Source organism: Alligator mississippiensis, chromosome 2 (assembly GCF_030867095.1).
Source record: "Alligator mississippiensis isolate rAllMis1 chromosome 2, rAllMis1, whole genome shotgun sequence".
Lineage (NCBI taxonomy): Eukaryota > Metazoa > Chordata > Crocodylia > Alligatoridae > Alligator > Alligator mississippiensis.
Window position 1 is genome coordinate 140,549,976 of NC_081825.1, and position 23,553 is coordinate 140,573,528.

Genomic DNA, 23,553 nt, shown 5'->3' on the forward strand with positions numbered 1-23,553 from the left:
GCAGCCTCGGGTGGGGAGCTCCCCGAGGGTGCACTGTTGGGGCTCCTCTTGCCCCGCCTGCTGCTCCACTAGGTACGTCTGTCGGCGGGGGCTCCGCTGTGACTCCCTGCGAGCTCCTTCCGGCGTGTGCATCCCCCTGCATCTCTGGCTGCAGACCTGTGCGCTCTGCCTCTGCCAGCCGGGAGACACTCGGGATTCCCATCTGAAACCTGCGCCTTTGTCCCGAATGTTGGGGACACTCGGGATTCCAACTTGGAACCTCCACCTTTACTGTGTGCCAGGCAGGGCAGGCGGCGGGGAATCAGCGCCCCCAAAGGCGGCTTCAGCCGCTGCGGAACTTTCCCCCCGCGGGAGCTGGGCGCCCAGCCCAGCCCGGGGCACAGAGCCCGTGGCCCGCCCCCAAGCGGCTCCGCCCCGCCTCGCCCCGCCCCGCCCCGCCCCGCGCTGCGTGCTCCGGGCTCCCCACGCGGGTGGCAGCTACCGCCGCGGCCATGCACCGCCTTTGCCTGCGCCGCTTGCTGGTGGCTGGGGCCCAGGCCCGGGCCCGAGCTCTTGGCACCCCGTTCAAACTGCGGCCCGGGCTGCGCTGCCAGCCACTGCCTGCTGGGCTGGCCTCCGTGCCGTGGGACCTCCTGGGGCCTGGCAGCAACGAGGAGGAACTTTTCGTGTTCCCAGAGTACCTGCCGGAGGAACTGGAGAAGCCATGGGGCACTGAGGTGGTGCCGAAAAAGCCCCCCCGGGAGAGGCGGTGCCAGGAGCGGAGGCAGCACAGGCCAAAGGGGCAGCCAGATCCATCCATGCCAACCAGCAGTGTGAGCTGCTCGGGCTGCGGGGCAGAGCTGCACTGCCAGGACCCTGCCATGCCAGGCTACATGCCCAGTGAGAAATACCTCTCCCTGCTGGGGGAGCCTGAGGGCCAGGGAGGGCTGCGGGGTGCCGTGTGCCAGCGCTGCTGGCTCCTGGTACATCACCAGCAGGCACTGCGCCTGGAGGTGTCACGGGACCAGTACCGCAGCCTGGTGAGCACCGCCCTGCGCCAGCTGCCCCGCCACGGCCGTGCCCCACTGGTGCTCTACGTGGCCGATGTGCTGGACCTGCCTGACACGCTGCTGCCCGACCTACCCGAGCTGCTGGGCCCCACCATCAACATAATGGTCCTGGGCAACAAGGTAGACCTGCTGCCTCCAGACTCACATGATTACCTGAAGCGCTTTCGAAAGCAGCTGCTGCTTAACTGTGCCCAGGCGGGCATCCACCCTGTCACCAAAGGCATCAGGGGTTCAGCAGGCAGGCAGCACCTGGTGGACATTCACCTGATCAGCGCCAAGACGGGCTATGGGGTGGAGGAGCTGATCTCCAAGCTGCAGGGCTCCTGGAAGTGCAATGGGGATGTGTATCTTGTGGGTGCCACCAACTCGGGCAAGTCCACCCTCTTCAACACCCTGCTCCAGTCCGACTACTGCAAATCCAGAGCCTCAGAAGTGGTCAACAGAGCCACCGTCTCGCCCTGGCCAGGTCAGAGCTGGGGACTTGTGTCTGTTGTCCCATTGTGCTGCAAGCCCTTCTGGGCCAAGTTGTCTTTGGGTTTTATTTTCTATTTGTTTTGTTGTTACTTGCCTCCCTGAACCAATGGTGGATGTGTTGGAGGGTATGATGGGACAGGTCACTCTAGATATACCCTGTTCAGCTCTCTCCTAAAGCAGGGGTGTCAAACTTGTAGGGCCCCACAGGGTAGATGAGCATACCTGAGCTATTCTATGGGCCAGGCTGGGACCAACCCCCTGTGGAGTGGCTGTAGCACCAGATCCAGCCCCATACAACATGCGCTGGCCACTGGGGCTGAATTGTGGCACATGCTGAAGGAAGCATGGGAGGTTGGTTTGGGGTGCTGCACGCAGCCTGTGTCTCAGGCCCCCTGTGCTGCATGCAGTATTAGGTCCAGCCCACCTGCCATGGGCAGCACACACCCTATGCTAGCCCCAGGGCTGCATGCACAGCAAGCCTCAGGGCTACTATATGCTGCACACAGCACTGGACCAGCCATGAATGCTGTATGTAGCATGGGGTTGGTACAGGGAACACTCTCTATGTGATGTCCTGTTGACTGGCCTTGCATGCTGAGTCCAGGTCTAGAAGGGCGTTGTATGGAGTGCATCTCCCAAGCCGGCCCCCTGTGCCACGTGCAGCCTGCATGGCTGGTCCAACCCGGAGTGCCATATGCAACATGTGTTGGCCCTGGGACTTGTGCACAGGGCCCCCAGGACCAGCACATGGCACACGCTGTCTGCAGAGCACAGGCAGGATCCCAAGGGTCTGAGGCATGGGCTGCATGTAGTGCCATGGACTGACCCCCTGTGCTGCCCCCAGCACACATGGTATGGAGTCTAGCCTGCACACCACATGCAGCCTGCAGGGTTGGGGCCAGCACGTAGGATTGGTCCAGAGACCCAGTTTGTTCGACACAAGTGCTCTAAAGCATCCACTCCTGTCACTGTCAGAGATATGCTACTGGGTTAGATGGACCACTGGTCTGACCCAGTGTGCTAATAACTTATGTTGAAGGCCCAGTCACCTACCAGGACCCCATTGTGCAAGATGCTGCACAAACTCAGAACATAAAGAAAGCCCAATAATATGGCCCAGCTCATGGCCTGTCTTTTATCCTGACTCTCCTTAGGTTTGTCTCCTATTATGTGGTTTGTTTGTTTTTTGCAAATGGACCCCTTCCTTGTACAGTGCACAGGAAGGAAAACAGTGCTGCAAGGGTTGTGTAGTAGTGATGCAGGTGGCTGTGTGATTTCTGGGTCCCTTGTTTTAGAAATTGGAAGGTATCCAGTTAGTGAAACAGAAGAAAAGGAACGGCTTAGTGGTTCTGGCAGTTGAAAACTGGATCCCATCTAAAGACTTCCTCTGTGATACTAGTACTGATACTTAAACCAAAATGTACACTGTTGAACACTAATCATGCATCACTCCTGGTTGAGTTACCAGGACCTTGATATGCAGAACTGTTGGGCACTCACCTTAGTTAGCTATAACTTTGCATGGAAAGTGTTACATAATTCTACAAACTGAAAAAAGCTGGACCCATCTCAAAGTAGACATCCAGAGTATTAGACACTTGGTTACTTGTCCTTCATCTCTGCCTCAGATTCTGATCTGTAAATTGGAAATAATACTACTCTCTTTTTTTTTTTCACAGAGTTGTTGTGAAGATAGATTCACAAATGTTTGCAAACTACCTTTGGAAGTGCCCAAGAGAAAATGTGTAATTCTGTGTTCAGTGCAGGCTTTAGATGCTGTGTAATAAATAAAGGTTACAGCTGCACAAGTAACCAAAGAAACATACAGCTACCCATTCAGTGGGTATCATTTAACATGGACAGTGAATGAGGCAAGGGATCAATGCAAAAAACAGGATGTGATAGATAATTAAAGATTATGATGTACTGCATACACACTGGGGAATGAATTAAGGTTGCACAAGAAACCTTAATTCTGGCACTTCCTAATATTTTAGTGTTCCTGGCCTGTCATTCAGTATTTGATCTCTCCCTGTCCTGTCCCTTTTTACCTGTGTGCGTGTGTCTGACTTACACTGCTGAAGGCAGAGGGTGGAGATGCACCCTATAGACTTAACTAAATCAGAGATGTATAAGCTTTAGTAAGATGCCTGCGACTTATTACAGGAGTTTTTGCTGAAGAGCCTTGTCTGAGATTGGGTTACAGACTTACATGAAATGCTGCCTGCTTATGTGAAGCTTTCAGCTTCTCCAGAAATTCACAAGAAAAGATTCTGTACTTTGCAGCTCCCACGCCGAGCAGTCAGCACCTCCTGCATCTCCAGGAATTCTTCATATGCACTCCTCTCCCAGGCAGTGTCACCGGAGCCCCCATCTCCCTCATTCCAGGACTTCATGGGCAGCAGCACTTGAGGATCCATCACCACCACTTTTTCCTTTCCCAGGCCTGCTGTGGCATGGAAGGGTAGGGAGGGAAGAAGGATGACCTGTAGAGCTTTAGAAATGGAGTATTCTATTTAACTTTTAAGCCTGGTAGTTTTAAGTCAGGATAGAGACCCTTAAATGTATATCTGGTCCTTTAGTGATGTCGATTTGTTGGCATTGGCCTAGACTTGAGCATATTATATATAACTTTGCCAAACACATGATACTAAGTCTACTTGGGGGAAAGCAATATGTTTGCCTGCATTATCCAACAGTAAGCAGTGTGCTTTGAAACGGAGGTCCCCCACTTTTGATTTTGTTACAGAGTGGATTTGGCCCTTGTGAAGAAAAATATTCTGATGTCTTAGGTAGGGTGGGAGCTCAGGCACTTTATATAGGGTAAATGAGAGAGGCACAGACGTGACTCTGCAAACTCAGCAGTTTGTCTCATGTCTACTTATTCCTGGTGAGAAGATAGTTCTGTTCTTAGGCTCATTCAGACCTTTGCCTTCATGCTAAGAGCCTCATCAGTGATTTCAGAGACCAGACCTTGGCAGGGAATACTGTTTTCATTTCAGAGGCTACTGGTTTGCTATCCAACTGTCATATCTTGGTCAGTGTTATTTACCTTCAAAAATGTTGACCTACCCTCCCCCCCAGCTTTTTCCAAAATGTCACTTTGCAATTTTATTTTAATACGTGTTAATATATGTGACTGTCTACGCTGGGATTTTAAAATGTGTTGGCTAATGAATATAAAAAAAAAAAAATCAGTCTCAACAAAACTACAGTGCTTTACAGAAAAAAGTAACTGGAAGCAAAATGCGAGTTTCTTAAGTAATGTCACATTTTACTTTTTATAAACTTGATCCATTACTTATTCAAAAATCTTTATAAGCCATTTTGGAAAAATAAATACCCATAAATAATAATTATGATAATAGCAGGAGAAGTAAGCTTTTAATGGTGAAATAAACATCGTAGAATTCTGCCTTTTTTGGTTTTTTTTTGCATTTGTACCATGGTCCCACACACAGGCAATTCTTCCTGCTAAAATGTCAGGTTCTTGGGTGCTATCTCTGTATGACATGCACCAGAGTGCGAAAGGGTTCAAAACTAATCTGGAGTTCTAGGATTCCCTTTCTTCTAGTCCCACTAACACATTCCTGCACTAATAACAGAAGTCAACACAGAATTTGTTGAAGCCACAGTAGTTGTTGCAGAGAGATGTGTGTGCAACTCTCACCTGTCATTTTTCAATGAGATTTGTTTTATAGCCAGCTCTTCAACAGCTCTTGTCCCTAAAAATCCACAAGAGTTTTGGTTTGACTTAAAGTTTGGTTCGTAGTGGCCTTGTCTACACTACGCAAATTTATTATTTCTGAAGATGGCTTCTAGCAATCACATTAAGTGACTTGGTACTAAATATGTTTTGGCAGCATTTAATCATGGTGAGCTAATATGATGGTAACTGAAGAGCATCATCTGTCTGTGCTGTTTGCTAACAGTCCAACTAATATGATTGCTGAAAACTTCCTTCAAACACAGTGAAATTTCACTGAGCTGATCCTGGCCAGTGTGACTGGTCATTTCTGAGCACAGCTATTAGCTGTTCTGTTAGCTGACTTTAACTTTCTCATTGTATGCCTGTTCCTTTTTGTGCAGAAAATTGAAGCAGTTATATAACCTGCAAACATTTATGGTTAGGAAGCTTTTTTCCCTCTTTTTCAGGCGTAATATCAAAGTGTGTTTTTCTACTGAACTTGCGTTGTGTTAGTGTAGTCATACATTTGGATGGTGTGGATTTTGTTTTTTAGGAACGACCTTAAACCTCCTGAAGTTTCCACTTATCAACCCTACTTCTGACAGAATATTCAGAAGGAAGGAGAGACTGAAAGCAGAAGCAGAAAAAGATGAAGAACAACTTAGTAGAGATGAAAAAAAAACCTTGAATTACTTTAAAAAGCAAGGCTACTTAATAGGTGAGTATTATTTATGGGAAAAGTATTGATACTTGATCTCAGATGCAAATGATGCATTACTTCACTGTATAGTAGATTAGACAGGTGTTCTAATTTCTGGCATATGTAATACCTATGATCATGTTCTGTAACTCCGCTAATATTTGAAAGACTCCTAGTAAGACTGCTTGTGCAAGTAAAGGGAAATAAATGAGGCATAGCCTCAGAATATCATAGCTGCATAGCAGTCCTGAACTACAGACCACTTTTCCATAGAGAGAGTTCAGCGTAGAAAGCAGAATCTTTCTTGAAATCTCTTACAAACACATGTGGAGTTTGTAATAGCTGCAAAAAGAAGGCCTTGTTCTGCAAAGATGCACATCATCAAATACACATGAGCAGCTCTATCAAATACTTGTTTAGAAAGGCTCTAAATATTAAAAACAATCTGGATTACAAGTATTGGTACCATGCTGAGTGTAATGGAACTCGCATTGGCTCCCCTGTAGGTAGCTGTAACATACTGGGCAAATCTACATGAGACCTTTACTGCAGAGCTGACTAATTAGCTCCATAGTAAAATGTCACCATCTACACATGCAGTGCTTTTAGGATGGATTAAACTAATTAATTCCTCTGGAAAGTACTGCCAGATACAAGTACTATCCTACAGCGGAGTTATTTACTCCACCACAACACACATGTAGATACTAATGGAGCTGGCTGGGGCATGAGGGTGCTTCAGTGCAGGGGTTGCCTGCTGGCTAGCCCCACAATGAAGCACCCTTGTGCCCCAGCCAGGCCCACTGCAGCATATTAAGCCAGGCCAGAGCAGCCCTGGGCTGGCAACCTGAGCCCCAGGACTCCCTGCCAACTGGCACACCCGGGAACAATAAACTCAGCGCAAACTGTGCCAAGGTTTAGTCAGGCATGCTAATTGCACATGTAAACGCACTCAATATTGCCATAACTTGATTTTGGCAATAATGCTGTGGCAAAAATAATAATAATGTCTGTCTTTTTTTTTACTGAACAAGAAAAATATTAAAATGCAGAAATATAAAGTAACTTTTAAATATTCTGGCTTGGAAGTATTTAAAATTGTAACCATTAATCACATAATATTGAAATTACTTTCTTACATAGTATATAGTTATTCTGTAGGTCTGTAAGGAAGAAAGAATTTCAAGAATGCAAAGAAAGAAGCTTTTAAAATATATTTCTCCTTTTAATTTAGGAAGGATAGGGCGAACATTTCAACAACAGAAAGCTGAACCTGTCATTGACTTCGACCCCGATACACTCTCTTTTACCATGGAAGAGGAGCCTGTGGTTTCAATTTACAAGCCTAAAGAGAGAGAGGAATTTACATACAATGAAGTGAAAGATGCTCGCTGGTGTTTTGATACGCCAGGGATTGTAAAGGAAAACTGTGTAAGTGCTATGTTAACATTTGGGACGGTCTCTATTTGCAAGAGAGGAGTGCTGTCCTAGCCAACTTGGATTTCAAGAGATTTTTCATACTGTAACGAACTAAAATAGTCTTACTTTCAGATATTCATTTAGGGCATCTTCATACATGCTCCAGGGTGGGGGGGCCTTTTAATTAGAGCAGGTCTCGGGAATTGCTCTAATTCAAACACCCACAGTGTCTCGTGTATTCAGCGTCCCATGCTTCAAAATGGCAGTGGGGGCACTTTAAAAAAAGATTAATTTGCTGAGCTTTAGTTAAAGTACCTCGACTGCCATTTTGAAATGCAGGGTCACTGAATGCACATGACGCGGAGGCTGCTGGAGCATTCTAATTAGAACTCACTGGAGCAAGTGTCAGGCACATGTATTAGATGCCCTTAGTAGTGACAGTGTGTTATAATATGTATTGAAGTAAAGCAATAAGACCTGTTTACAGAAAATAAATAATCATACTGGCCATGCTCTAATAGTAGTGCCCTGAACATTTTACAAGGTTTGTTGTTCCTAATGTACATTTGGACTAGCCAGCATTTATAACCAATGTGTCTCAACTGGGCATAGCCCTGGCTTTCATAGATAAATTATAAATGTTCTCTTTTATTATACAGTTATATTCTAGGCCTGTGCAAAGCAGCTAGTAAGCTAGCTTCGGCCGATTCGGGGGACAGTGATTCGAATAACTATCCTGAATAGATTTGGCCAAATCTGATTTGGAAATTCGGCCGCTGCCAAATTGGCCAAATCGCTGAATTGGACAGGCCCCATCCCCCGCCTGCTGTCCCCCGGCAATGGCTGCCCTGCCTAGCCCCAGCCTCCCAGCTCTTTAAAAAAAAAAAAAGAAAGAAAGAAAAAGAAAGAAAAAAGCCCCCACTCACCAGCTGCTGCTAGATAGGGGGGCAATCCCCGCTGCCCCACGATGTGTGGGGGTCTTTGCCATGAGCCCCCAGAAGTCCTGACAGCCGCTGCAGCAGCCAGTGAGTGCAGGGGTTTTATTTTTAAAGAACCAGGAGCTGGGGCTGGGCGGAGCAGCTACTGACGGGGGGGGGGGCGCTCAATTCAGACCTTTTGATTGGACTCCTGATTCAATTTGGATTCAGAGATTCAGCTGCCAAATCGAGCTGAATCTCCTCCGAATTGAATCAACACCTGAAGCTTCGCACAGCCCTAGTATGTTCCTGTGTGCAGAATGAATGAGTTGGAGGATTGGTCATAGGTAGGGGTCTACCCAACTTAGAGGCAGCCATCCAATTTCACAAACAGATTGCGGGGCCAGCTGCCATTTTCAAGGATTTATAGCCAGGGCCCCCCACACCTCTGATTGGCTGAGAGGCCCCCAGTGGCCCCACCCCTCACAGCTGATTGTTTGAGAGCTCTGTCCATCATGTGGCCTGACCCCTTGCTGCAAAACCAGAAGTGTCGGCAGCTTCTCTGCACCTAGGGTCTTTCAAGGTGCCCCCAGGGGTATGTATACCCTCAGTTGACAACCCCTGAATTAAGCAATTAGCTACTCCTTCACAGATGCTCCATCGCTCCCCGTGCAAGGCTTCACCTGGGCTCTGCAGTCTGGCTGGGCTTGCAATACTTATATCCCTACTCCATGGAGACCCATGCAGGCAGGGTGCACTCAGGCAGATGGGATGGGGCAGCAATCAGGTGGGGAGCAGCATCCAGGAGTGGGATGGGTGGGCAGGGCCAGGACCAGAGCTGGGATCAAAATTGTGGGGCAGCGACAGCACAGGGCCAGGACCCAGGCCTGGCACAGAGGCACGATACACTGCCTGCACGTCTCTGTGACGGGCACTGGGTCTACAGGTAGGAGCGTGTGGAGATTGATTGGATTGCAGCTCTGCCCTGGGCTCTGGCCCTGCACTGTCACTGCCTCCCAGCCCTGGCCCTGCCCATCCCTCCTGCTCCCAGACACTGCTCTCTCCTGCCTGCAGCCCTATCCCATCTGTCTGGCCAAGTGTGCCCTGCCTGCATGGGTCTTGCAGGGCCTCTGGCAGCCATCTGTAGAGGCCATGGGATCACTGGGTTTTGATAGCATGGGACCAGGCCCTGGGCAGAGCCAGTCAGGGAGGTTTGGTGAGCTGTTGAGGGGGGTGCTGACTCAGCCTGCAATAGCTCACCAAAACTCCCTAAGTGGCCCTCTGGCCCAAATAATTGCCCACACCTGGAGTGACAGTTGGATCGGTAATGACAGCGAGTAAAGCTTTTGTATGTTTTAAAAAGCTGTATTGGTTTAACCAAATCACTTTAAAATATGTCTAGTTAAATCAGTGCAGACCCATTATGTAGATGTAGGTAAACCTGTTTAATTGGCTCATAGATTTCATAGACACTAGGGCTCGAAGGAACCTCGCAAGATCATCGGGTCCAGTCCCCTGCCCAAGGGGCAGGAAGTCAGCTAGGGTCAAAGGATCCCAGCAAGATAGGTATCCAACTGTTTCTTGAAAGTGTCCAGAATAGTTGGTTGTACTACATCTGGGGGGAGTCTATTCTAGGCTCTGGGAACTCTGACAGTAAAGAAATTTTTCCTTATGTCCAGCCTAAAATGGTCTTCCTGGAGTTTGTGACCATTGGACCTTGTCTTCTCATGGGGTGCCCTGGTGAACAGTTGTTCTCCCAGTTCCTGGCTCATTTGCATTTGTAAAGCTAATGCTAATTAACATGTCTACATTCAAATTTGCACAGGTCTAATTAGCATTTTTTAAAGATATTTAGGCTTTTAGCTGTGCGGGCCGGGAGCGGTCCGAGGCCCTTTTTTTCCGCGCGGCAGGCTGTGGCCAGCAGCCCGGACACGCTGGGTTGGGGAAGGCAGGCGGCACGCTAGAATTAGGCACGGACGCTTAATGGTTGTTTTAAGATTGTTTACTTACACTGTAGATGGTCGCGGTGCAGGCTGGAAAACTTCCAGGAAAACTTTGCTTAAGTCCCAGTTTAAGGACTCGGACAGAGCTCTGTATTCACTCACACGAAGTTTGCTAGGCTCCGTGGAACTTGTGCGCAGGGAAGGGTACGTCGAGGGATTAGGCGGCGACGGGGAGAGGCAAGAGGCTGATCAGACCCCTATAGCCTTCTTGAAATACATGCTGGGTCCAATAGGCTCTGCAGCACTTAGAGATCTTCACAAGACGTGAAGTCTCCTCCTCCTGATGTTTGTGGAGTCCTCCAACTTGGGCGGAAACCACTCAAGCCTCTTATACGGCTAGCAAGCCAATTGCTAGCCGCCACGTAGGAATAATTTAGAACTGACCAATAGTGGGGCACAAATTTGAATACGAATGGCGGGAACTCCTTGCAACGTGCATTTCTGTGTTGCAACGAAGAAATGCACCCTGCAAAGAAAGCTACAAGTGGCGGGAAATAATTCAGCAGTGCCGAAGCGCACACAAAACAAAAATCACACCCTTGGGTTGTGACATCAGCCACACACAACTTTTTTATTATTAGACAAAGTCTAGAAACTGGAGTATTTAGGATAACATGTTCCCATTTCAATTCAGCTAATCAAATCTCCAATTCAGAGTAGGCCGGGCATTAAAAATCTTGGACTCAATTTTTTAATTAAGACCTCAGGAAATTGTTTTCATGGAATTTATTCTTTCATTTTAATAAAAATGGTTTCCATTTGGAAGCCTATGGTGCCCACCCACAGATTTTGTACTGGCAGAAATGTTTGGCTTATCATTTCTTTTGTTTCCTGAAATAGTTATACCAGTACAGCCTGTTATGCAGATGCACTTGCCAATATTAAAATGCCTTGGGCTTCCTTGTACTACAGAGGATTGAAGCCTACAGAGCTGTGCTGGTAGACCTGTGCCAGAAATCTTCCTAGTGGAGACACCATCTACACCTGTTTGAAAAAAATAAGGACAATTATTATGCCTAGATTGGGCCTTATATAAGGATCACTCTTTCCTCAAAGGCTCAATGTGCTCCAGAAAGCAGCGTGGCTCTTGTTAAGAGAAAAAAAGATCATGTGGCTCTTCGGCAAAGCCCCTAGCATAGGTTCACTTAAGCTAGCAAAAAAGTCTTTAGGGGGTGTTAGCATGTGTCACTGGGGGAGCTGAAGTGAAAGTCTACTGTCAGAAAGTTATTTGACCAGCATAAGGTGCCTCTGCCAGAAGGGATGTAAGTTGCAGGTACACAGGCCCTTCTAAAGTATCTAAGCCTTAAATGTAGGTTAACAAGCTATGCTGCTATAAGTGCCTTTAGGCCAGTACCCCAGAGACCAGTCTAGGAAGTTTGCATGGCTTTAGCTCTACCCATATGGTATAAACACATGGGAGGAAACCCTTCCAAGTAACGTTAGTTGGAACAAACCAGAAACCCTTACAGATGTGGAAATGTGAGCAAGTTACCATGAGATGAAGGAGTGTGGCCCTTTACTACACATCAGCTGCTCTATGATAACTGTCCAGATGTACGCTCTTATGCTTTTGTAAGTGAAGGAATAATGTAAAAGCTATGCTGCCACAGCATAGCTTCCACTTACTATGGGGCAAGTATATACCCATAGGCAGGTGCCATGGAGCAACTAACATATGATTCCCCCTCTCTCCTTCACCCCGTGGTAACTTTTGTGCCTGTGTCCTCAAATAGATGTGAACTGCCACAGTCATGAATTGTTTCACTAACAAGTTATTGTTTCAGTTGGGCTCCAGTTCTACATAATAAGTGGGAATGAATGCCCTGCCACATTCAACTCAACAGGGATGAATAGTTTTGATGCCTCATGTTGACTTTCTATAACTCTCAGTATTAACTGTTTCACAGTTGATTGTGTCAGTCTGTATATGTAGGGGATGAAGACCATTTTGAGGTGGAATAAAAAATCCATAGGAAAGAATTTTGATTAAAAGGGTGAAATAAAAGTTATTGTATATAAGGCTACTAAATGTAATAACTCAGCAGCTCATTAGTGTAGAATGAAACTACTTTCTTTGCAAAAAAAATATGCTTCAGATTTTTTAAAAATTCTCTTAGGCTCTGTTAAGAAAAATTCTGAGCGAATTTTCAGTGGCCTGGGTAATGAGACTTCAAATAACTATTTGTGTCCTGTGTGAAAGGGATCATTGCCTTTGGGCTACCTCATAGTGAATAGCTAATGATTACATTTTGTACTTCTCCACCCCACCCCCCAGAAGTCTGCAGTAAGAGGCCAGGATGTGAATAGGCTTTTTTGTGTGCAGTAACTTTCTACAGCCATTTCTGCGTTTCATTACCCCTGCTATCCCTCTGGGACAGGGCAGGCATGACACATGCCAAGTTTCAGATAACATTGTCTCTTTACATTCACTGTTCCTTTTAGCTGCAGAAGAGGTCTGGTTGTCTGCACACCAGATATTTTTCTTTGGGAGAGGGAGAAATTCTGTTTTTACTACTTATGTACTTTTGTGCGGGGAGGTTTTGGCAGCCATGTTGCCAGCAGATTTCTTCTCAGAATTATTGATGATGATCAGGCTTTTCAAGATAACAAGAGAAAAGAGTTACATTTCTGCAAACTGTAGCAAAGGGTTAATAACTCTCAAATGTTGTACCATATATTGGCAGATACCGCAAAGTATCTGCAGAGCTTGCCTTCGTTAAGCTTTGACTTTTATGGAGGCTGTCAAGATCTTTCAAACTGAAGTTGGTCCCATCTGTACTAAAGAAGGAATACTTGGAAACCAAGCTTCACTCAAATAGTGGCTGGATCAAGTAAAAGATCCTTCAGTTCTTCAATACAGATTTGCAGGAAAACCAGGCATTAACCACATTGCCAAACCATACTGCAAGCGAGGGTCTTAGCAAGGTCGAGGTGCACTTTTAGAACTCATTTAGAAGTTTCATTCTTTCTATACAGCAGCCTCTAAGCCCATATAAGCAAGGGTCACAGCCAGCTTGAAATTCGGTTGGCTCTTTCACACTGGCAGTCACTTGGGGTTGCCCAGCTCAGTTCCTTCCATACAGCGATTTCTACCTTGAGTCATGGCCTGTCCAAGGAGCTCAGTGGGAGTCCATGGCTGCTAATTGTATTGAGCTAGGAATATAGCATGGATCCAAGCACTCTGTTCTGCTACCCCAGGGTGTCACACATATAGCCTGCAGGCTGGATATGACCCACACAGCCCCTCCTTCTGGCCCGTTGTGCAGGCCAAGGAATTTGGGAGCATGGCTAGCAAGGGGCAGAGCATGCAACAGACACCCGGGCCCCATTAGACATGGTACCAACACAGCCCTGCTCACCTTATAGATGCTTGCTGTGCTGTCACCACCAGTTGCCCGACCTCGGCCACAGCAAGTGGCTACTTGGCTACAGTTGCTTGCCCGACAACCTCCATTGCTGACTCCACTGCAATTGCTGACCCTGCTACCACTTCCACTGTGGATCTGGTCCACAGGGAGCACTGTGGTCCTGCTCTGGCCTGGGACACTGGGTGAGTTTGACACCCCTGTGCAAACCCAGCCACTGTACAGCTCAGGCAGTGTTTTGCAGTGCAGTGTGTCAGGAATCAGGATGCTCTGACTCAAGCTGTTTGAGCATCATTGATAATTTGTGGAAAATGGAATAAAGGGCTAGGCTGTACTAGTGAAATAAGTCAGATGTACTGATTGGAGCTCAGCATACACAGTAAGCACAGAATGTTTCTGTCAGTCAAAATCCTCCTTGCTCTTACAAGTAGAGTCAGGCGAAAATATTTGTTGAGAAACAGCAGATTCACACACTAATAAAAGAGTTTTGGGGTAACTTCAACTCCTCAGTAATTCACATTAACTTAGCACATAGTTTTTGCCAAAAAAATAATGGGGCCAACTGTTGAAACTTTGAAAAGTGTGAAGGTTACTTTCAGAAATGTCAATATGCTTCATTTCAAAATTTCCAAAACAGGTTTTGTGGGGTGGTTGTTTTTTTTGCTCCTTTGACTACATTTAAAAGTCTCCTTTAATGTTAAACAAAAGAGGTTAATCAAAAAAGCTAAAATAATCCAAAATTGAAGCAAACCAGTTAATTTTCCAGTCATACAAAATGTTTTAGGTGGACACAGGGTGATTTTTTTTTTTTTTAATTTTGTCAAAAAACAAAATGAAACACAAAGCTAAAGACAAGGATTTTTGTGGGTGATATGTTTGTAATGGATCGATTGCATGGTTGGAAGAGGTTTAGATACAAAACATCCTTCTTCAGGTCTTAGAAAAGGTTTAATTTTGACCTGAACCAATTTTTTTTTTCAATTTTTCAAATTGGACATTAGAATAATTAATCATCATTCATCCCATTCTAGATAATTGTAACAACAGAAAGTAAGCACATCTCTAAATGAGCTATGAGTTTTAAAAAGGAATATTGTCCCATGTGTGGGGGACTAGTGTCCTGAAAACAATCATTCTCTGTAGTTTACAAACACATGCTGATCAACTAGCTACGGTTATCATTTCAGAAAGGTTAATCCCAGGGTATGTTGTGATGAGGAATGGGTCAAGAGGCCCTTCAAGCTTTTAATCAGTTTTAAACTATTTTAAATGTTTGCATTCTGCAGTAGAAAGCCAGTTAGTACCTAAAATACCCTCCTCTAGCCCAGAATCAGCATAAGGCTGTTATCACTACTGATTTTTAATCTGAAATGTTATTTGATATACCTCCAGCTGCAGGCTCATCAAATTAACAAAGTTTGATGTGGTTGAGCAGGAAACATGGCAGATAATATTGGGCTCATCTAAACATGCTTTTTAATGTGCATTAGCCTGTTTTAATGCACATTAAAGCGTCACAAAAAACCCATATGTTTTCGCTAATGCACATTAAAATAAGCTAATGTGCCTTTTTCTGGTACCTCACAATGGAGGTACTAAATTTAATGCAGATTAGCAAAAGTGCATTAATGAATGTGTAGATGTACCCAGTGTCTTCATTATCCAAGAAATTAACAAAGATCCCTGGGAAGAGGCAGTGAGAGCTCTGAGCACTGTAACGTTTTACTCCTGAGATCTAACTGCCACTGCAGATTTTTTTTTTTACCAGCAATGGCATTTGTGTTGAAACATATTGGGGACCTTCCACTGTCCTTGGTATTAGACAAAGTCACAGCAACATGATTCCAGTAGCAGTACATACTTGATCTGAGCCAAAAGGCTGAAAAGCAATACAGTTGGTGCAAGACCAGTCCATTGACTACGAAGTTGTGACTGAACCATATTTTTAGTTTGTGCTGCCCATCTTGCAGACTGGCTATTATATCCTAGAGTGTGGGAATGTTTAAGAAAGATACAAGCTATGTTTTTGCCGTGGGTGAGCGGTATACTTAGTCCCACTTGTCTATAAACTTGTGAGAGATCATTTTGGCTGGACTGTCTGCATTCTGCTGTATTTGGTGTCCCCTCTTATCCATAAAGACAGTCTTGGTTTCATTGTTTTTGTGAAAACATCCAGCATGAGTAATGGCTGTACAATTTGCTTTGCAGGTTTTAAATCTTCTGACAGAGAAAGAAGTAAAGCTTGTTTTGCCATCAAAGGCCATTGTTCCAAGGACCTTTGTGCTTAAGCCTGGAATGGTTTTGTTTTTAGGTGCTTTGGGGCGCATAGATTACCTACAGGTAAGGAAAGAATGGGTTCTTTATGTTCTGTTAATAAGATCCTGTATATACTTTGTTAATATATATATAAAATAGCCTCATCAACAGGCTATTTTTGTAAGGCCTTCCGTGTTTCTTTGGTAATTTCTGCTCTTGGCTGTAAAAAATAAATTAAATTTCTCTCAGGATCCATTGTCCTGTTTTAAGTACCTTTGAAGTATATGAGATGCTATATGCTAACACTTCCTCCAGAGGGCTTCATTAACACTGTGTGTGTCTGTAAGTTAATTGCCAGGCATTCAAGTTAACAGTAAGTCATTCTAGGGAAGGGGTGGGCAATTATTTCTGCTGGCAGGCCGCTTAAGTTTTGGTGAGTTGTCAAGGGTCACACACACAAAATCTTTCAGAAGGTATCATTTTAAAAATTTTAGGTAAAAAAAAAATCAAAAAAAATCATATACTTAAAAAATCAAACCTACAGTAACATATTTTAATTTTTTTTTTTTAATTCTGTCCTGGTTTATGTGTTTTTGAGTAGTGTGTAAGCAATTGCATAATAGCTCAAAATAAAGTCTTACTCCTGTATATTGTGTGGAGTCACAGGGTGTGTATGGGGGGGGCTGCCCATGCACTAGGTCCCAGGATCCAGCCAGGGATGGTGGGAAAGAGGTGGAGGGGAGGGTGAAGCATGGGGTTGCATGCAATACAACTTGCTCAGACAGTGCAATTTGCTTCCTCTCCATGCCCCCCACCCCGGTTTTCAGCTCCCAGCTGCATTCCATCCTCTCTGGAACTGGAGCCCCATGCTCTGGGGCAGGAGCTGCGCAGCTGCAGCTTCCCTCCATGCCTGGCTGGGCATGTAATGGATGGCACGGGTCCCCATGGCTGCCACCTCCACTTCCCCGCATTACCTGCTGCCCGGAGCAGAGCAGCTGGAGGAAGGGGAGGCGGAGGAGCATCTGGAGGCAGGGGGAGCCAAGTACCTGGGCTGCCACAGCCGCACCAGGAGCAGCCCTGTGGGGAAGCTGTGTGTACTGGCTGGGGCCAGAGCTGTCGACAGGCACAGAGCAGGCTGCCTCAGGTAGAAGCAGGCGGGGCTTAGCTCCACCTGGAGTGCCACAAGGGCAGCTCCAGGTCAGATGCAATCAATTGGCAGGCCAAATCTGGCCCACAGGCCATATTTTGCCCACCCCTGTTTTAGGGGTAGCCTGTGAGATTGCATGCTTTTGCTTGCCACCTATTGGCAGAGGAGCAGTTATGTAGCTTGGAAGGGCTCTGTGTGTAGGTGGCTGTCACTCCTTGTCTGATCCAGGTCAAAACCCAGGATAATCAGAATCACCTCAAGTGAGACATCTGTTTGCAGCCCATAAGAGTACTAGCTCACTAGTGAAACATTTTAAAGAAAAGTGCCTTGGAGGAAAAAACGCACAGTAACCCAGAGCTAGGAACGTTGTCACCCCATATAGTACCTTTAATTGGTTTCATTCAGAGTAATCTTGAGTAAAACATCTTATGGAGAAATGTGATTATTATAGGTGGCTTCACTTAATTCTTCCTGGAGGATGGTTTTGTAGTGGCATTAAATATTCATGCTAATTCCCTTGCCACTACAATAATTTGCATCCTTTTGCAAAAAAAGGACCTAAGTATCGTAGAAATAGCAAACAGAAATAAATTTGGTTTAGAATTTCCTCAGATAAAGAAATAACTACTGGTTGGTGGCAACACAGGATGGGGTGGTGGTGTATGTTGCAGGAATACATTCTCCCCAAGTGTCTTAATGAAAATTTTTATTTATTCAGCTTTGTAAAAAAACAGTTGTCAGTGTTCTTATGGCATTGCACACTTATTCCAGAAATTAAACATGGCCATAAAAAGGATTTCCCATAATAAATACTATATTTACGTGCATTTTACATGTACCTTTCGCCAAAAATTAGCCACCCAAAATTGGCTTGTGTGTTTTAAGTGAGGGAACTGATTTCTGTGTTGGAATGGAGGCCTGAGGACTTGCTAATGGCTGCTGGGCGCTGTGCTTCTTGCCTTTTCCTTCCCAGCTACATGGAGGAGGGGCAGTCTGCTGCTCTATTCTCACTCTTCTTGCAAACTCTGCAGACCAAGCTTTAACCCCATCACAGCCACTTCTGGTTTTGGAGAAGTTGGGATCACACCTAGAGTTAAACCAAGTGTGAACTAGGGGGCCAGGAAGGAATTTTTCCCTGGGTCAGTGTGGCATGGACCAGTTTTTTTGCCACTATCTGAGGCACGGAGTAGGATTCGTCTCCTAAGATCATCTGAATATACCTTCACCTAACTCACTTTCTGCCACTGCTACAGTTGGCAAGGCTTGGTGATGCCCTTGACTCTCCTGCTTTTTGCTAGTGGCACACTGTAGGGTTTTTTAGCGGGAGCTTTGTGGCTGTGGTGTGCAAGAAGTGTTGAAATAAACCTTTTTGTTGACCCTTTTGGACAACTGGTTGCCTGCAAATGTGGGGAACTGGTCTCTAGCCCAGAAGCCTCCATTCAGCCCTATATACCTCCAGGTGTGGGAGATTTCTATGGGATCTGGAGATTGGTCTGAGAAAGTCAGCTAAATAAGAGATATGGGTCAGGCAAGCCATTAAATAAGAGTGCTGACTGCAGGAGCTCCAGGCAGAGGGCTCTTTTTAGCACTGAAGGCTCAGCTCCACCCTTTGCAAGGAAGCTGTGGTATGTTATAATAGTGTTACTGATGCATTTTAAAAGTGATGGCTCTGCCTGTGTACGTAGAGAGGAAAACCATGTTAGCATGGCAGGGTTTCAGCACAGTGAAGGAAAAAAGGTGCGGGAGAAGGGGAAAATATCTTGGAACTATCTTTACAGTATTCATTATAGTCAACAAGAGCCCCTCTATTACATTTTAGGGAGAACAATCTTCTTGGTTTTCTGTTATGGCTTCTCACCTGCTGCCAGTTCATGTTACTTTCCTGGAGAAAGCAGATGTCATCTATCAGAAGCATTCCGGTAACGATTTATTGAAGGTAAGAGGACATCTGTGTTGTGTCCAAGTATGCAGAGGGAGGTTTCCTCATGTGGTCTGTTCTGTAGTTTGACAGGCAGGCATTATGGGCTTCCTAGGCCTGGCACAACAGAGGCTTTGCCATGCCTTCCACCCACGTGGTCTATACATAGTCTGTTCAGTGATTCTTCCTATTTAACATTCTTCTGCTTCTGAGGGGGAATGAACTAGCACTTGCCTTATTTCTACTCTGACTCAGGGAGACAGGAGTGAAAACAAGAATCTTATGATTGGTCACAACACAGTATTTTTCCCCTTTAAAATTAAAATAATTCAGAACCTAGGGCTATTTGTGTTTATAGTCCCAGGCATGGCACGAGGAGTTGGGATACCTGGGGAACTTGAGAGTCGGTTCCCTGCTCTGCTGTCCCATGGCAGCCCATTGAAATACATTAGCCAGGTAGTCTTGCAGCTAGGGATTGAACAAATTCTACCGCTGTCATTGAGAAGTTTGCAAATTGTTGGGGAGCAGTGCCCCCCAAACAGAAAAGACATGGCAAATAGGATTTAGCCTACACTTGCCAAGGCATTGTATCACAGCTGAGAGAGTGAGACCCTTTCTCTAAAGCTCTGGTGAAGCACCTTGTGAAACACTGCATCCTGTGCTATGCAAATAGATATCAGAAAGGACTGATGAACTCAGACAGAACATCAGAGGCCAGAAGGAAAAACTGGGCACTCAGAGCTGTCTGTGAAGCACAATGGAAGAGGAATTTGCAGGGTGCAGGAGGGAGAGGGCTATAAATAGGAGCAATGGGATGGAATTGAGAGACAGGAAAAACTGGGGATAATGGCAGTCCCATTGTTTAAGCATTCCAGAACTAAACGGGGAGAGATCAGAAAAGATTGTATAATGCAATCCCATGCTGGTGGGGAGGAGGACTGGATGGCTGCATTGTTGTTTGTAGTTTTCTCTAAGATTTTTAATTAACACTGGATTCCCTACTCTTAACAAGTTTTAGCTGCATGTCTTTTAGAGAGAGAAAATTAACCTTTGATGAATTGCCTTTTAGTTCAGATGTGGAGTTTAAGAGTTGGATTCAGAGTTTGTTTTAATCAGATACGGTCTGGTGTGTGGTGTGAATAGGATTTTTTTTTTAAAGGATAATATCCTCCTGGCTTAGGCTTTCTCTGGAAAAGTATGGAGTTTGTCTGTGTTAGTCTTACCATGCTAATTGACACAATCTAGGCATCTGGCAGAGACAAGGCAGTGTCTGCTTTAGTACAGACATCTGCTCCTCACTTGGGTTTACCAGTTTCTAGAGCATACTACATTATAAAAGGTCCCCTTTCTTCCTCTGTGTATATGTGTTGCTGTTTTTTAGCTCATTTTATTGGTGTGTTACCACTAACGTTATAACAAATGCTCCAGAGAGTGAGTATTCAAGATCCCTTAATTACAACCATTTCTGCTTTCCTGAAAAATAGTTTCAGGTTGTCTTCTTCTAGCATTTAACTTTATTTGTGAATTGAAAGCAGGACTGTTAACTCATGCCAAACTCCTGAATTATCAGCTGGTTTCTGTAGAGAAAGCTTAGTTTTTGTTGCTGACCTCTGAGCTCTTCCAGTTGTCTTTGTGCTGCTGGTATTGACATATCTGACACAGTGCACAATGCCTTTGCCTTACCTCTATGAAAATATATGTCACTGTGGAGAATGACCACTAAACATAAACTTTAGTGCTCTTATAGAAATCAGTAACTTAAAGTATCTTTCTTGAGCTAGGGCAGAACTGAATCTTAACATCCAAATAAGACAGTTGCTGTTATTACTGTAATAACGATTTCTCGGGGTATGTAGGTCACATGTGATTTTGATATCCCACTGATACGTTTATTACTTTGACATCCATTTCTGGAGACTACAACCTTTAACTGTACAAGTGCCATTTTAACAAAAATTTTACTCGGGAGCCCTTATTCGTGTAACTTGTCCATTATGTAAGGAGATTGGAATGGGAAAGGACTAAACTGCTGTATTTTGCCTTGTTTCTGCTCAGAGGTCCTTAAGGAGCCTCTCTTTCCATTTTTAAACCCCTTCTGCTTTGTTTGAATATTAGGTTCCTATGGGAGGTGAAGAACGCATGAAAGAATTCCCACCACTTGTTCCTCAGGACATTATGCTGGAAGGAATTGGTGCTGATGAGGCAGTGGCTGACATAAAGCTTTCCTCTGCTGGTAACTTTACATTTCCTCCATAACATATACCTATACAAAGTATAGCCATGCACATTTGCCTAGAATGAAGACTTCTTTTGGGTGTAACTTGGCAATGGGTGCATCATATGACTTTGCACCTGAGAAAGGTCTTACGCCCCACCTGGCACAGTTGGTCTATTCTCAAAGTACCTGCTGCCTTGTAGTTATAAACGAGGCATTTGGGGGCAAAGATGTTCCAAGGGCCTTGCATTCAGTAGCTCCTATTATTCTTGGTTAGCTTTAATAGAAGCTGCTGGGTGCTTAACTCTCATGGGGGGGAAAAAGCCATCCTTTTACTTGTTTCAGCAAGCAGACATTTTTGGTGGGGATTGAGGATGGGGTGCTTGGGGTTTTTTAAGTTTCCTCTTAGTCAATTATCCCTTTGTTTCTCAGAGATGGTAACTCACTGCTGTTGGTCTCGGTGTCTGTCTAGGTTGGGTTGCAGTAACAGCTCAGTTGGAAGACAAAGTGCACCTGCGAGCTTATGTACCAGAAGGAACGGGGCTGACCGTGCGCAGGCCACCTCTTCTGCCCTATATAGTTCACATCAAAGGAAAACGCATCAAGGGAAGTGTGGCCTATAGAACTAAAAAGCTACCACCCTTAGTGGAAAACTTGAAGAGAACTAACCAGCAGAAGAAAAGGACATCTGATCTCTAAGCACAGAAGACAGGAAGCCCTTGGATGTTTTTGTTGCTCATTCATGTACATGAGCATTCATGTTGCTCATTCATGTACACTATGTATAGACTTTTCAAAAAAAAAAAAAAAAGGTTGGTTTTCAGACTGGCTCCTGAGGCACCTTTTCAAGACCTTGCACACAAGCTTGTAGTTTGCATAGGCCTATGTATAGTCCTACTCATAGTATTGCATGTTTTGCCATCTAAACTTCCCGTTGAGATATCCTGCCTTATTCAGACTGCTTACAGTTCTGTTTTCCACAGACAGGCCTGTGCCACTTGACCCTCCTGCTTGTTTCCCTAACTTGGGTGAAGGAAAGCTGGTGTCAGGATGGGAGGAATGACTATAGTGGCGGCAGCAGCAGGTTATTTGTGTCACTCTTTCCATGCTGTAGACAGATATTTGACTGGGAGATGTGTGGCATGTTAGGACTTGCAGCAAGAAATGAGTGACTAAGATAGATGCCTCATACCTGGAACCAATAACTATAACTGGAAGAAAGACTTTGAGCCTTCAACCAAGTTTCATTGAAAACTCTTTGGTTTTACTGGATCAATGAACCTTCAGGTGCCCTTGTAAAATGCTGTATTGAAATGGCGTCATTCATTCACTGTAGGGTCCTCCCTGCTGTCACATTACGTCCCCTGTAGTGCTACATAGTCAGCCCAAGAAAGGAAGAGAATGTGGCTCCTGTTTAAGAGAAGAAAGAGGCCATGGAAAGCTGTAGTCTGGGATCCTGGAGGACAGAAGGTTCTGTGGCACTTGAGTTGACTGGATGAAGAGGGCATTGTTGGGAAGATGATGTGGATGCCTTGTGGAAGGAGAGGAAGTGCCTGATTTAGACATAACCTCTACCAGATTAAACAGTAAGTCAGTCATCAGCAGTTTACGAAAACTCTAGGTGCTGAGTCAGTCAGGATGTACATGAGGCCTCCAGTCAAGAGAAAGGAACATCAGAAGTCACCAGTTAGTGTGTGATTAAAGTACAAGATGCTAGCCTGGCAGTTTAGTACCCAATGCCTCTGTGGCTACTTCAGCCTCGTGACTCATTAGCACCAGCCGTAGGTAAAAATGCAGTGAAACCACTATGGTGTTAAATAAGAAACAATAATGAAAACATGGTTGCCCTCAAACATGAAGAGTAGGTGCTAACCTTTGTGATTATGAATACTTTGATTCCTTTCCTATGCTTGATTTGTGAAAGTGTGTTCGCATAATAAAAATCTGGTTTCTAGGACTTTATTAGTTTCCTTTTGAAAATTCTGGTAAGAGATCTTATCCGTCTATCAATTAATACAATTACAGTATAAGACATCCCACCTGATAAATATATAAATAGGCCATCAGGTTGTCAGGGTTTGGAAAAATGCATATGGAAATCTTTAAAATACCTCATTCTAGGGTTCTAGTGCAGCTACACATTATGATTTCTAGTCTGCAGAAATATAGACATGCTACTTAGGAACTGACTCCTGGCTTTCACTTAACAGATGAGCTATTAGGCAAGCACACAATATTTTGGTCTTGCACTATAAGAAGAATTGGAATCAAGGTTTTGATAAAGCATTTGATCCACGGAGGGATTAATAAATAAAAGCTCTCAAAATAAGCAGACACTTCATAGTCATAGATGTAGGGTTGGAAGGGACCTAAGTAGATCATCAAGGCTGACCCCCTGCCCT

General features: G+C 45.0%; 1 protein-coding gene across 1 annotated transcript; it reads left to right on the forward strand.

The window, feature by feature from the left end:
* The first annotated feature begins 82 nt into the window (after positions 1-82).
* On the forward strand, positions 83-23,108 carry NOA1 (nitric oxide associated 1). The gene is made up of 7 exons (XM_059722212.1): positions 83-1,515; positions 5,765-5,929; positions 7,146-7,342; positions 15,824-15,955; positions 18,838-18,954; positions 21,052-21,169; positions 21,624-23,108. Exons 1-7 carry the CDS (start codon positions 492-494, stop codon positions 21,848-21,850), a joined length of 1,980 nt encoding a protein of 659 aa, XP_059578195.1. The 5' UTR covers positions 83-491; the 3' UTR covers positions 21,851-23,108.
* The last annotated feature ends 445 nt before the right edge of the window (positions 23,109-23,553 follow it).

Coding starts and splice junctions, on each gene's coding strand:
- NOA1 (XM_059722212.1), top strand. CDS start 492: ATGCACCGCCTTTGCCTGCGCCGCTTGCTGGTGGCTGGGGCCCAGGCC. Junction 7,343..15,823: donor GGATTGTAAAGGAAAACTGT/GTAAGTGCTATG, acceptor TTTGCTTTGCAG/GTTTTAAATCTTCTGACAGA. Junction 15,956..18,837: donor GGCGCATAGATTACCTACAG/GTAAGGAAAGAA, acceptor ATTACATTTTAG/GGAGAACAATCTTCTTGGTT.